The sequence below is a fragment of the Euprymna scolopes genome, chromosome 34, assembly GCF_053919585.1.
Source record: "Euprymna scolopes isolate OS-2025 chromosome 34, ASM5391958v1, whole genome shotgun sequence".
NCBI classification, from domain to species: Eukaryota; Metazoa; Mollusca; class Cephalopoda; order Sepiida; family Sepiolidae; genus Euprymna; species Euprymna scolopes.
Window position 1 is genome coordinate 49,984,560 of NC_136515.1, and position 15,000 is coordinate 49,999,559.

At 33.1% G+C, this 15,000-nt stretch overlaps 1 protein-coding gene across 1 annotated transcript in view; it reads left to right on the plus strand.

The window, feature by feature from the left end:
- Positions 1 to 15,000, plus strand: part of LOC145259192 (tubulointerstitial nephritis antigen-like) — a 244,635-nt gene that overhangs the window by 227,853 nt on the left and 1,782 nt on the right. The window contains exons 7-9 of the mRNA XM_080116968.1: positions 2,282 to 2,327; positions 4,250 to 4,373; positions 7,096 to 7,141. Coding sequence (XP_079973094.1) covers positions 2,282 to 2,327; positions 4,250 to 4,373; positions 7,096 to 7,141 — 216 coding nt within the window. The remainder of the gene's footprint in view (positions 1 to 2,281; positions 2,328 to 4,249; positions 4,374 to 7,095; positions 7,142 to 15,000) is intronic.

The window sequence follows — 15,000 nt, forward strand, 5'->3', positions numbered from 1 at the left end:
TCCGACTGCAATGCACTTGTTCTACCGTTCCAACAATTTCTGGAAAGTCTCATGGAAGTCCTCTTGTGTGAGCGTGTCAATGTCCCTCGACACAGCCTCCTTCATCCCCTCACTTGTTCTCTTTATCTGTGCCTAAACCTAAACGTAGATTCAATGAACAAAGCTTCTTTCTTAGAACTGCACGCCTGTGGAATTGCCTTCCGTTTTCCTGCTTTCCGGCTGACTACAATATGGTTGTCTTCAAGTCTAACGTAAATAAGCTCTTGATGAGCCGTTCCATATAAGTTATCAAATTTACCGAATTTTCATTACTAATGATTACTATATTGTCCAATTTCTACTGTACACTCTTTAACCCTTATCCTTGAGTGGCCTCTTGGCCTTGATAATGTGGAGATGCCTGTGTAAAAAAAAAAAAATAAGGAATAACCAGAAGTCATAGGGTGCAAGGTCTGTACTATAGGGAGGGTGGGGAACTGTCTTGATGCCCATCTTGATTAAATAGTCTGTGACAAGGATGGAGCATCCTCGGGATAAACTTCACGTAAATCTTCCACATCTTCAGTTCCTCGTGACTAATTGTGCGCACAGTTCTCACACTGACATCAAACTGTGCATTTATTGTCTCTATAGACAGTCGACGGTTTTTAGCCATGAAATTCTTTATTTGAGCAATCAACTACGGTGTTCCTACTTCCTTACTCCTCCCAAACCTCTCATCATCCCTCACACTCCCTGCATTCCTTGAATCTTATATGCAACTCAAAAGCTGATGCTCGATTCATGCAAGATGGTCCAAAAGCAGTCTGAAGCATTCCATACTTTTCTCTGGCATTTTTTTCAAGTTTAAAACAGGATTTTATTGCATATCGATTTTATAATGTGTCCTCACATCCAGATTACATTTTTGAAATTCACCAGCTGTGACAATTAGACTTTAGTAGAGTGCATTCCAATTCCTGCTGTAGCTACTCATTTAAACCAGAAATCATATGCCAGATTTAAATGCCTGTACAAAACAAGTCTGGAAACTTATTGAAGAGACCTCATAGTTACACATGTTGCTCAATTAAAAAGTGACAGTATAATATTTATTAATCTAAAAATATAACACCTACGATACTAGAAGAAGGTTTTCTTAAGAGACTTCAACTGGGGAAGCGGCTATCTGATCGTTTTCTGGACTGCCTATGTAATATATATATATATATATATATATATTTCTGTAGCAATATATTTTCTTATTATATATCAATCCTAATATAAGAAGCTCAATGTAATTAGAGAGCAATATAGAGAATAAATGACAAAAAAGTTATATTCCAAAATTCATGATGCTGACACTCTTATAATTTATTCCTTTAATTCAGTTGACTTATACAATTCTTGACATATATTTCGGATGTTTAGAAAAAAAAATTTAAAAGGGGGTATAAAGGTTTAAAGGTTAAAGATTATGAGAGTGATGGTTAAGTTATAATGAGTCAGGGGTTCTTGTAGTTCCGTTAAGTTCAGATATATATGTATATCTATGTGTATGCATGGTGAACGTATGTATACGGGTATAACTGTATCTGAGTTTATATGCAGGTATGTGTTTGTATGTATATATATATATATATATATATATATATATATATATATATGCCTATATCCACAATACATTTGACACTGAAAATAAAGTTGATCATAACCACTGCCCAAAGCACCATGTTAGGAGCCCACCCCATATATATTTTTTTTCTAGACACTATAACTTAATTCCTATCTGATAAGCAAAGCAAATAAATACAGGCCCCTAAATATTAAACCAACATGTATTCTAAACATATCTTACAATGCGTCTACCTAACCTCGCATTATTAACCACACCCGTTTATTTATTTATTTATTTATTTATCCTAACTTTACTTTATTTACTTAGTATAAATATACACATGTCTGCATATATATATATATATATATATATATAGGTCTGTATATTTATATTTTTATGAATATGTATATTTATATAATTGTATATGGGTACATGTGTGTGTATCCATATAGAAAAATATCAAAACTCATCAGTGCCGCTAGACTAGCGCCTCTCCCAAGCCGAGGATTGAATTTAGAACCATCGCGTTGATAGTCAGCAGTTCTTGAGGAATTCGTTTCGATTTTGTTAATTACGTTTAGTCTTTTCGTGAACGTTAGTTTTCTATAAATGTTTCATTTACATATTTTGCGTTTTCATTGTCATGTAATTTAAGAATTTTGTCTCACTCCTTTCATTTTTCAGGAGACAGAAATCATGAAGCAAATTTACCAAAATGGACCGCTACAAGGTATGCATTCATAAAATCTTTCGTTCGAACCTTTTTTTTTTTCTAATTGCATTAAAAGAAATATAGTAGAACCCTCAATATTTTATTATAAATTTTCCTAATGTGTGTGTGTGTGTGTGTGTGTGTGTGTGTGTGTGTGTGTGTGTGTGTGTGAAATAGAGTAGAACCTTCAATATTGATAGAAATATTTGTAACATTATATATGTATACTATTATTTATTTTCTGCTTTTTATGTTTATTGATATCTCAAGCTAATTTGAAAATCAATATTTTCTCTCAGCTCGAAAAACATTACGTCATATCTTCATACCTTTGTTTGGTTAACTAATGCATGCGAGGCATTCCAAAAGTAATGCTCCCTATTTTTTATTATTCCGCCCAAATGGATCAGAGGTGATTACTAATTGCAATGTTACCGTGACTGAACATATGCAATCATGGCCTGAAAGCTCATCTCTCTCTTGCATATATTGACAGTGTTAGACTTTAATAAAGCAACCCTTGTCATGGACATGTTTTAGAAGCAACGATGCGTCATCAAATATTTGGCAAAAATGTATTGACCGATGCAAAAAAAAAAAAATCTAGAGCACAAAAGGTCGCTCGTTTAAATGATACCAGTCTCGCAGCTCTTCAATATTTAAAAAAAATGGGAGGTTTTACTGTGGAACGACCCTCGTATAACAAAGCGTGTTCCGGACGCCAATGTACTGCCACTGTTCATTGCTGGCAAAAGTGCATTGAGAATGGTGGTGACTATGTAGAAAAATAAATTCTGGAGCACAAAAGGTCGATCATTTTAATGAACTTGTTAAGTTAAAAAATATATATAAGAGGCTTTACTGTTGCAACGACTCTCGTATCATGTCATGAAAGGCTTTCCTCGAGCGGAACTCTTTAATATCATATTAACAATTTTTTCTAGACAAATTTATTTGAAAAAACTGTCAAATATTTGTATATGATTTTTCAAAATTAAAACCATATTAAACAACTTAAAGTTGAATCTTAAATAAATCGCGATGTATGTGATATTAACTGAATTCTTAAGATCTATCATTATTGAATTAAGATCCATCTTAATTAATTCAAAATCATCATTATCATCATCATCGTATGAATCCGAAGTTTCTACTGTTGGCATTGGTTTTTCCGATATTTTTCTAGTTAGAATTCTTTCTGGAAAGACATCGGGGAGGGACCACGTGAAGGTTGCCAACATCCTAAGTGAAATTGTTTATTTATGGAACGAACTGGATTCTAACTTGTAACACCCGGGTCGCCAGTTCGTGTCGTTAATCACTAGACCACCGTCACCTTCCAAATTCAAAATTAGATTCATGGAACTCTTACATTAAGACATACACAATACATTAAGATGTATCTTAATTAAATTAAAATGTGTCTTAATTTAAAATGATATTCGTTAAACTCTAAAGATGTCTGCTAATTAGACTAAGATATATCTCAATTAAAAATGATATTGATAAAGCTGTTAAGATGTATCATAACTGAGTTAAGATCGAACTTAATTAAAAATTATATTCATTAAAGTCTTAATGTATATCTTAATTAAACTAATATTTATCTTAATTAAAAATGTTGTTCATAAAACTCTTAAGATGTATCTTAATTAAATTAAGATGTATCTTTATATTTAAAATGATATTCTTTAAACTCTGAAGGTTTATATGAATTAAGATGTATCTTAATTAAATTAAGATTTATCTTAATTTAAAATGATATTCTTTAAAATCTGAAGGTTTATATGAATTAAATAAGGATAAATCTTAATTAAATTAAGATTCATCTTAATTTAAAATGATATTCCTTAAACTCTGAAGGTTTATATGAATTGAATTAAGATGTATCGTATTCACGCATAAGAACGAATTTTTTCAAAATGGTCTTTTTGTTTCAGCCATTTTTACGGTGAAAGAAGATTTCTTCGCCTATAGGTCGGGTATCTACCGGCACACAGGCGTCAGTCAGAGTTACCCGCACATCTATCAGCAAACAGGGTATCACTCAGTCAGGATCCTCGGGTAAGTTGAACCCATTTCATAACATGTTTCAGAATTTTTTTAGATGAGGATTGATAATTTATATTGTGTCGGAATCATTTGGACTAGAAGTCTCATGTTAGATGTAATTTCATAACATTTCCACAACTGTGGCCACTGACTATCATCAGGCCATGGTTGAAGAAACAAGAACAATCTACTCCCGTGGCTAAAGTAAAGACTTTAGTTTAAAAAAATGCTTATAAATTTCAGGGTCCGATTATCGTAGTCATCTGAAGTAAATCGATCGGAAAAGATGGGAAGATTCTGTAGCAGCAACAGCAGCAGAAGCAGCAGCAGCAACATGCGATATATGATTTTGAATGTTTTGTTTTGTGACATCATTACTGATTGGTTGTGGCTGTCAACTTCCTTTCTGGCTTGCTTAATCAGACGCCATCTCTTAGGCCAACTGATAATCTTCGCCATCTCTTAGACCAACTGCTCAAGTCCCCTGTTTGACACGACTCCAAAAAGTAGCCTCTTTCGTCCAAAATGGCAATATGCCTTATTTGGAGATGAAATAGAACACACATTCACATTATTACTAAATAATTTACTCTCTTCTCCACCCCCTCCCGGATCTTGAACGGTAACAACTCCATGTGAAATAAAACTGTCCTCCCCAACTTCTATCTTGTGACTCAACGGAACTCGCCCAGCCTTCGGGTCTGGGATTCGACTAAGACGTGAATACAAATAAGCCGACATATCTACCTCTGTACACGAACTTCAATGCGGTACATGCACGAACTCTTTTTCTCATCCTACAGTAGTGTCTCTAATCTTTCGTAACGCACGTTTCTACTGCTAACTTTAAGGAGACAAATAATACATTATAGCTATAGACCATAACTTTGACACACGCAGATGAACGCTTTCTCTTTCAATGGGCTTGCCTATTTTTTAATCTGTCTCCAGACAGGAACACTTCCACCAACTAATCATTTCTCTATACAACCTACTAACGAAGATAATAAATAAAGCTGTTTTTAAATGTTAAAATAAGACATCTTGCCTTCTTATTCTACAATTATTTTCACCCAAAAGGCAAACCCTTTATTCATGATAAAAGAATATCTATAGCAGTGGTTCCCAACTACTGTGCTGTGGCACATTAGTGTGTCACAGAATGATTACTGGTGTGTTGCAGACAATAGCCAGAAACCATTTAATTTCATTTGGTTTAATAAAGACATTTAATTTCTTATCCATGATGACATCGCTTGATTAAAAATCTCTAACCTTCTGGAGTCTAAACGTTACACACATGCTAAATGCTAAGCTTTTTTTTATGGTTTATATTAGTGATGGGACGATTAGTTAGAATATCAGGACTTAGTATCGAAGCTGTATATTTCAGATATTAAATGCAGGATATGTTGACTAACAGGAATAAAAATTCTCCTAACATAATGTTCTTTGATTTTTTTTATTATTTTATTGCGAAAATGTTTTACGAGTGAGACTTATTAATTCTTTTTGTGATAAGTGCACTGCAACGGTTTTAAAAAAAAACTTAATAGTATGCCGCCATCTAAAGAAGGTTGGAAAGTTGAGTGACTTGTTTGTGTGCTCTAAACAGAAACATTAATTTCGAACGCGCCCCTGTCATATTAAAAAAAAAACTACTGTTGATTTTATATATCGGGTCTTTCAACTTGTGTAGTTGTAAAACTTCTCAAATCCACTTGTGATGTTAGGCTGCGTAAAAATCGCTTGTTTCTTATTTCATCGGATTATTTTGATTATCGATACTTATCAAAGATATTTTGATACAAAACATATCTAAGAACACCGCCAGGCACATAAAGTACGTTTGCGTGAAATTTCATCAAAATCTGCTCAGCCGTTTTCGAATCCATATAGAACGAACTCTCTCACGCATACGCACACACACAGAAAAAGATCTTTATTTATATATATATATATATATATATATATATATATATACGTGTGTGTGTGTGTGTGTGTGTGTGTATGTACTGATGATATGAGTAAAAAAGTAACAGAACGGATTTTCCGGAAAAAATCCAGTTGACCCCCTAGGGGTGTCTTTCCGGGTTAAAATGGCTAAAATTGACACTTTTGTGCCTATTAAAACAAAATTGATGCCTTGGGTTTTTATAAAACTTTCTGAAAAGATTTCTATATAATTTTGTTTGTCTATATTTCACGATAACTCTTGGTTGTTCTCCAGGGGCTCTTTTAGGGCTAATAAAATCACTCCATTTTTTGGGACTACTTTACCATATTTGTCCAAAATTTTCCGTATATGTCCATTTAGACTGCTAAATGGACATATACGGAAAAATTGAAATTTAAATATGTTAATGCCTTGGAAACTTTTGGGCCTTAATGGGGGGGGACGAATGATGAACTTAGTTATTTCTTTTTTTGCATAGCGCAGAACTCAAATTTACATATGTTAAGGCTTAAAACAGCACCGTTTGTTCATTTTCATCAGGATTTGACGTCCCCTAGGGACTTTGGGGTCTAAATGGGGGGGGAGGCAAATGCTGAACTTAGTCATTTTTTTAATGCCTCGTTCACTGTGCACTCACGGGGGACCATGCATGCTTCACTTGTTCATATTAAGGTGTTAATATTTGTGAATATTTGTGAATATTAAAATGTTATGTGAATTCTTATTTACAGCTTTTCTTCTCGTCAAAAAATCATCTTTTTTCTTATTTATTTACAGGTGGGGCGTCGATTTTGGTGTGAATGGACAGCGAACCAAATATTGGGTAAGTTAATAAAAAATGCATTCTTAGTGCGGGGCAGTTGGTGTATTTGTTACACCGATGCCGATTGTAGCCGAGACTATTTATGTTCAGATGGGGTCGGTTTTGTGAATTTCCTTATCTCTAATAGAATTAATAAAGGTTTGAATCGATCGTGACTAGAAGAGTAGACGAGACACAAAAAACCTCAGAGTAACTAACCCGGGAGGAGGACACCTTCTAAATAGCTAATCCTTAGATATGTATCTAAGACACTTGAATACTTTAAAAGTAGAATGACACTCATTGCCCCTCTCCCCCTCTTGCTTGTCTCTCTCTCTTTCTTTCTTTCTCTCTATCTATCTATCTATCTATCTATCTATCTATATATATATATATATATATATATATATATATATATATATATATATATATATATAGCGTAGAGATTAGAAGCCTTGACTGTCATTTTGGGCAGTCGGGTTTCGATCCTGGCTTTAAGCAGTTGCCTGTCTAGCTGCACTGATGAACTGTGATATAGCGAAATAGTATTGTAGTGAATGACTATATATATATATATATATATATATATATATATAGTGAATTGTATAATTGTATATATATATATATATATATATATGTGAATTGTATATATATATAGTGAATTGTATAATTGTATATATATATGTGAATTGTATAATTGTATATATATATATAGTGAATTGTATAATTGTATATATATATATATATATATATAGTGAATTGTATAATTGTATATATATATATATAGTGAATTGTATAATTGTATATATATATATGTGAATTGTATAATTGTGTATATATATATATATATATATATATATATATAGTGAATTGCAGTATTGTAGTGAATGACTATATATATATATATATATATATATGTAGTGAATATATGTATATATATAGTGAATAGAGTGAATAGTGAATGACTATATATATATATATATATATATATATATATATATATATATATATATATAAATCATCCACATGTATCACAGCTTATCAGTGCAGCTAGACTAGCAAGTACCTCAAGTCAGGATTGAAACTCGACCGTTTAGGCGGTAGTTAGCCATTTGTCTGCTGCTTAGACGTGTATATGAAATTACAATTGTTAAACATTATCCAAACGCCTAAGCTCTATTTGCTTGCACAAAATCATTGTTTGAAATTCTGAATTAAATTATGTAAAATTACAACAAAATTCATTGTTTGACAAAGGAAAACAAATAATTTTTAAAGTATTTGCTTTGATCCATGGATGTTCAATCGATGGCTCATCTCGTCGGAAATATATATATATATATAGGGTTACCCAAAAAAACGGGCCTCAACTCTAATTAGGCCCCCGTTTCTTAGTGTTTTTGTCCGCATGAAATGAAACTTTGGTCATAACTACTTTATTATAATCAAAACATCACATCAAAACACTAGGTTCTTTGACCTTTTTTTCTAGGTTCTACAGCATATGTTCTAGATGGCCTCCATTTAGCTTTTGTTTATTTGGGGTCACCCTATATATATATATATATATATATATATATATATATATATATATATATATATATATATATTAAATGGTTAATTAAGTTCAGATATATTACTAATATAAACTAAAGCCAATGTTTATTCAAAAATGCTTAATATGCATATCGAGTTCTTATATAAATAGAATTAAAGAAACATTATGAGAAGTCTATGGGGATCAACAAACGTTTCTACATTATTCGTGGATCGTCCTCATTTACAGTCCTGACGATAAATGAAAAATGTAGAAACGTTAATCGATCTGCGTAGACTCCTCACAATGTTTATATATATATACGAGCAAACAGTTAATAAAACATGTTTAAAAAAAACACTTTCAAATGAGTTAAAAACATATTTAATCTGAAAAGGAAACACTAGATAAGTGGATAGTCCTTAATCCGCAGAGTTTCGAAGTTTCATCAGAGGGTAGGAATTAGCAAAATGCGGGATCGGATTTTGCATGCAAAAGTATTTGATGAAACAACAAGTAAATCAAATATCTTACTTGAAAACAAAAAAAGTGAAGCAAAGGGAATATAGTGAAGAAAAAGGTGATTACACATGAATGGATTATTCTATATATATATATATATATATATATATATATATATATATATATATATATATATATATATATGATTATTTACTACAATAATTATTAAATAATTATTAAATACCTACAGACACTAGTATTTCATCCTTTTGAGAATCATCAGTGCAGGATATCACGATTAACACCAGTCGGTAGATTCAAACCCGGCGACAGAAGCCATCTCTAGCTTCATTAGCAAGGACCATATCCATTCGGCTACCACTAACCATGAGAAATGCTGTTGAATTTTAAACATTTATTTCATTAAATGTTTTTAACGTCAGAGTAATCTAATCATTATATGACGATCTGCGCATAAGAACTAAATTGACCGAATTTTTAATTCAACTGAAAGTGCTCATATATATATATATATATATATATATATATATATATATATATAAGAAAGCAACCCCTGTCACGAACGTGCATCAGAAGCAGAGATAAATCATTGAATTTCTAGCAAAAGTGCATCGAAAATAGTAGTGACTATATAGAAAGATAAATTCTGGAGCACAAAAGGTCTCTCATTTTAGTGGTACTACTCCCGTGTTTGTATCTTCAAATTTTCGAGTTAAAAAAACTAGGACACTTTACTTATGGAATGACTCTCGTATGATTAAAAACTATTAAATTCTAATCCACATACACATGTATTTCATCCTTTTCCGGGATTCATCAGTGTGGATGAAGATTGCTCTGATGGCCACACAATTCGAAACCATTAGACCTAAGTCAACATTTTAACTTTTTTCTGAATGCCTAGGACAATGCAACCAACAAACCAACCAAAGGAACGCAGACATCTATTAGACGTTTGCCACCGTCAATCCCATTCGACATTTCGTTTTCTTTCTGTTTTCTTCTCTTAAAGTCACAACACTTGAGTGTAATTAATTAATCCTGAAAGAATTCGTACGAATCAAATTGGAAACAAGTGCGGTGGAATAAACACACTTGCTAATTATAAACTGTATGATGAGAAGACAAGGTCGAAAAAGTAACTTAATCCAATACGGATCTAAGTTTGTGGCGGAAAAGATTCTAGGTCGGCAGCCATTTTGATTTTTGCATCTTTGCCGGGTGGGGCAATAATTAGGTTGGGCAATAATTGATAAATTAAGTTTCTGCATATATATATATATATATATATATATATATATATATATATATATATATATATATATATATATACTTGTTTATTGTTATATAAACATGCTCACATCCCGCTGCTACAAATAGCCACTTGTTTCAATCAAACAACAGATATCATCAGGCAGCGACTTGGCTATTCAAAAGTTCAATGAATAAACTTATAGATTATTCATTGAACTTTTGAATAGCCAAGTCGCTGCCTGATGATATCTGTTGTTTGATTGAAACAAGTGGCTATTTGTAGCAGCGGGATGTGAGCATGTTTATATAACAATAAACAAGTATTATCAGCTCTTTTTATTGAGCACTATCTAACAACCTCGTTGAATTCATTAGTCCATTACTTTTGAATATAAAAAAAACCGAGTATATATATATATATATATATATATATATACGTTTTATTTTTTATTACCGTATCTTTCTGTTAAGTTACATTATTGTTTCGGCTACTCGGCCGAGTACCCGAAACAATAATGTAACTTAAGAGAAAGATACGGTAATAAAAAATAAAACGCATATTTGCTCTACAACAGTATTGAACACTTTCTTCAGTTTTTATTAATTAACATCTCCACTAAAAAAACTATATATATATATATATATATATATATATATATATATATATATATATATATAAAGTGAAATTGTCTCTGTGTTTGTGTGTGTAAATTTCCCTACCAAACTACTCTGTCAATTTTCAGTCTACGAACTCGAGATTTGACATAAGGGGTATTGAGATTTGGGAAAAATCTTTTTAATCGGTTTTCGGACAGAAATTTGTCTGTCAAGGAGTCAAAGTTCAACGATTTGATCTTTGAAAACTGTACCAAACTCCTCCGCCAATTTTTGGTCTAAACACTTGAGATTTTACAGAAAGTGTAATCTGAAGAATTTTACAAAAATTCATCAAACAAACAGTATTCAACATCATTCCAAATTCATAAAGAAACAACAGAAAGAGAAAAACTTAATTTTACAACTAATAACAAAGAAACATGCAACATACCATTCAACATAAAAGAACTAAAAAGAGCAATAAACAAAAGCAGAAATACAACTCCAGGCTCAGACGATATACATTATCAATTCCTAAAACAACTCCAAGGTAATCTTTGAAACTGTTGCTTGACATATATAACAAAATATGGAACACAGGAGAAATACCAAAATCCTGGTTTGAATCAACCATCATACCAATTGCCAAACCAAATAAAAATGCAAATAACCCAACCAGTTACAGACTCATAGCCCTAACCAGCTGCATCTCCAAAACTATGGAAAGGATGATAAACAATCGCTTAATGTGGTACCTGGAAAAAACAACCTCTTATCAAAATATCAGAGTGGATATAGACAAAAACAAAGCACAAACGACCAAATAGTACGACTAGAATCATTTATTAGAGACGGTTTCGTACGTGGTGGCAGTCTTTTTCGACATCCAAAGGGTCCACGACACGACTTGGCGATATGGAATTCTAAGACACGTACACAATATGGGAATAAGAGGAAATATGGCAATATTTATACAAAACTTCCTGTCTCAAAGATACTACAAAGTACGGCAAGGAAACACATTATCAGATCAATAGTAGCAAGAAACAGGAGTGCCACAAGGTAGTATATTATCCACCACCTTAGTCTACATTAAAATAAATGAAATTACACAAATTGTCGACACACAATTTGAAAGATCATTATTTGTAGATGATTTTTCAATTGCATATTCTGCATTAAATATGAAAATAACGATAGAGCAGAAAGAGGCTCGCATCATCTCTTCTACGAGAAAGAGTCATCAGATAAAAGAAAAGGACCGCTCACCAAATTTCGAAGTCGGTTTTGTACCTTGCCGAGACAGGATAGGGTGTTCTGAGCAACTCCTGTCCAGATGTGGCTACAGTACTCCATTTTAGGACTACTTGGCTCTTATACAGATAGAGGATCGCATTGGGAGTGAGATACCCACTCAAGCCGTGGAAAGCTCCAACCATTTTTTCGGTGACCTTGGCAACGTATTTGATGTGTGTTCCATTTCAAATTTGAAGTGAAAGCCAGCCCCGAAAGCTTGTCAAAGCGCAGTGCTTAGCCAAGACGAGAGCTATTCATTTTAATTGGAATCAGGCAGGGGTCAGAGTTTGGATGGTGGAAAGAGAGAAGCTTGGTTTTAGATGCATTAAAATTAACCTTCTACTATTTCCTTCATTGCATCACGTGCTCAAGATCAGAAGAGAGAGAATCAGAAAGATCTTTGTCATTGTCATTATATATAAAATGGTGGTCAATTTGGAAATAATGAAATTTATTTATTTATTTGTATGAAGCTTCATCTTATGGTTCTCCCCCTCCTTGTAAGTCATTCGTGGCAAACACTAGCTAGAGCACAGTTCCTTTTCCCTAGAATGGCTTATCTGCGGAACACAAGACCATGGAACTGCTTCATAGTTGACTATAAAATGGTCGTTTTCAAGTTCAACGTGATAAGTTTATGCATCCAATTTCCACCATCACCGACCGTCACTGTACCCATTAACCCTTATCCCTGAGTGGCCTCCGGTTCTTGACAAATGGTGACTATATGGTAAATAAAAACAGATGCAACGTTATAGCGATGGGACAGGGATTGGAGCTGGGTGATAGCGCGGGACCTATTAAATTGGAGACGCTTTTTTTGATTCTGTCTGAGAGTGTGAGACTAGTGGTAGGTGCATTAACCAACATGTGACAACAATACTCCATACTTGGGCGAATTGTGACTTTGTAGTGATACAGGATACTCTCAGGTGTGATTCATTTTCTAGTAAGGTAGAGGGAACCCACCTTCTTTGCATCAGCCTTTGCAATGTCCTCGGTGTATTTGTTCCAATAGTTACAATATAGATCGAGGTGTATTTAAAAATATTCTTTAAGGTAAGTAATTAGAAAATTATCGCATAACAATTTCAGAATCTATATATACGATATCGTGTGTGTGTTATTTTGTGTGTCACGCTTTCATCTTTTTTTCTTCTGTGTGACTGTTGTTTAATTGTTATGACTAGGGCAAGGACAACAGCATATTCTTTTCATTGTTTTAACTCTCGAGTGTGTATCCGTTGATATCTTATATGCGTTTATATGGAGTCATGTGCTTCTCGGTTGATTAACTGTGTTTAACTATGTCGGATATATACTCGAGAGTCAAACCCATGATAATAATAATATGCTGTTGTCATTGCCCTGGTCATGGCCTTCCATTTCTTGTAATAATTAATTTTAACAAGAATTCTTCATAAGTTTTGTTTTTAGTTTCGATAATAGCTGAAGGAACTGAAGTTATATATATATATATATATATATATATATATATATATATATATATATATATATATATATATATATATATATATACAGTGATGATCATATTTATTGGCACGGTAAAATAAAAGTTAAATTTTGTCTAATAAATTCTAAAAAAGAGATTAAATTAAAGAAAATAACAAAGTATATTATGTATTTTTAACTGGCCTTTCCGATGCAGCAATCGGATTTTAGAAAAAATAGATAACAAAGGAACAACAAACATAATTGCAAAAAACCCTTGTTCAAAATTATTGGCACGATTTATTTAATAATCAATTGTATAGCCTTTGGCCTTGATTACCTTCCTCAGTCGCTTTTCATAGTTTACAACCAAGTTGTTGCACTCTTCAGTAGTAATTTTAGCCCACTCTTCCTGACAATAATCCTCCAATTGAATAAGATTCTTAGGCTTCCTTTGCATTACCCTCAATTTTAATGTTCTCCATAAATTTTCAATTGGATTAAGGTCTGGGCTTTGTGATGGCCACTCCAAAACATTAATATGATTTTCCTCAAGCCATTTCTTAGTCAGTTTAGCCGAATGCTTTGGGTCATTATCTTGCATGAACCACCAACGACGACCAAGTGAGAGCTCTTTAGCAGAGTCTTTCAGGTTTTCATCCAATATTTTAACATAATCTTCCTTTTTTATGCTACCTGTGACCTTAACAAGTCGCCCTGGTCCAGAGGCAGCAAAGGATCCCCAAAACATCAAACTGCCTCCACCGTGCTTCACTGTGGGTATGGTGTTCTTAGGCAGGAAAGCTTCGCCAGATTTTCTGTAAATATAAGACACTTTATTTGGCCAAATAACTCTATTTTCGTTTCGTCAGTCCATAGAACACGTTTCCAGAATGCAACATCTTTATCAATATGACGTTTTGCAAAGGCTAGCCTTGCTTTCAGGTGCATAGGTTTCAATAAGGGAGTCTTTCTCGGACGACATGCTTTTAAACCAGCTCTCTTCAAAACTCTACCAACTGTATGTCGAGATACATTCACTCCAGAGGTGCTCTGCTCATCAACAATCTCCCCAACAGAGATCCTTGGGTTTTGTTTTACTTGTCGAACAATTTTCCGTTCATCTCTTGGGGAAAGAATCCTTTTTCTCCCTCTACCCTCTAAACTCATAACGTGGCCTTGCGATTTGAACTTGTTTATTATGGCTCTAACAGTGGATTTGGGAAGGTTTAGCTTCTTTGAAATCTTATCATAGCCCTCC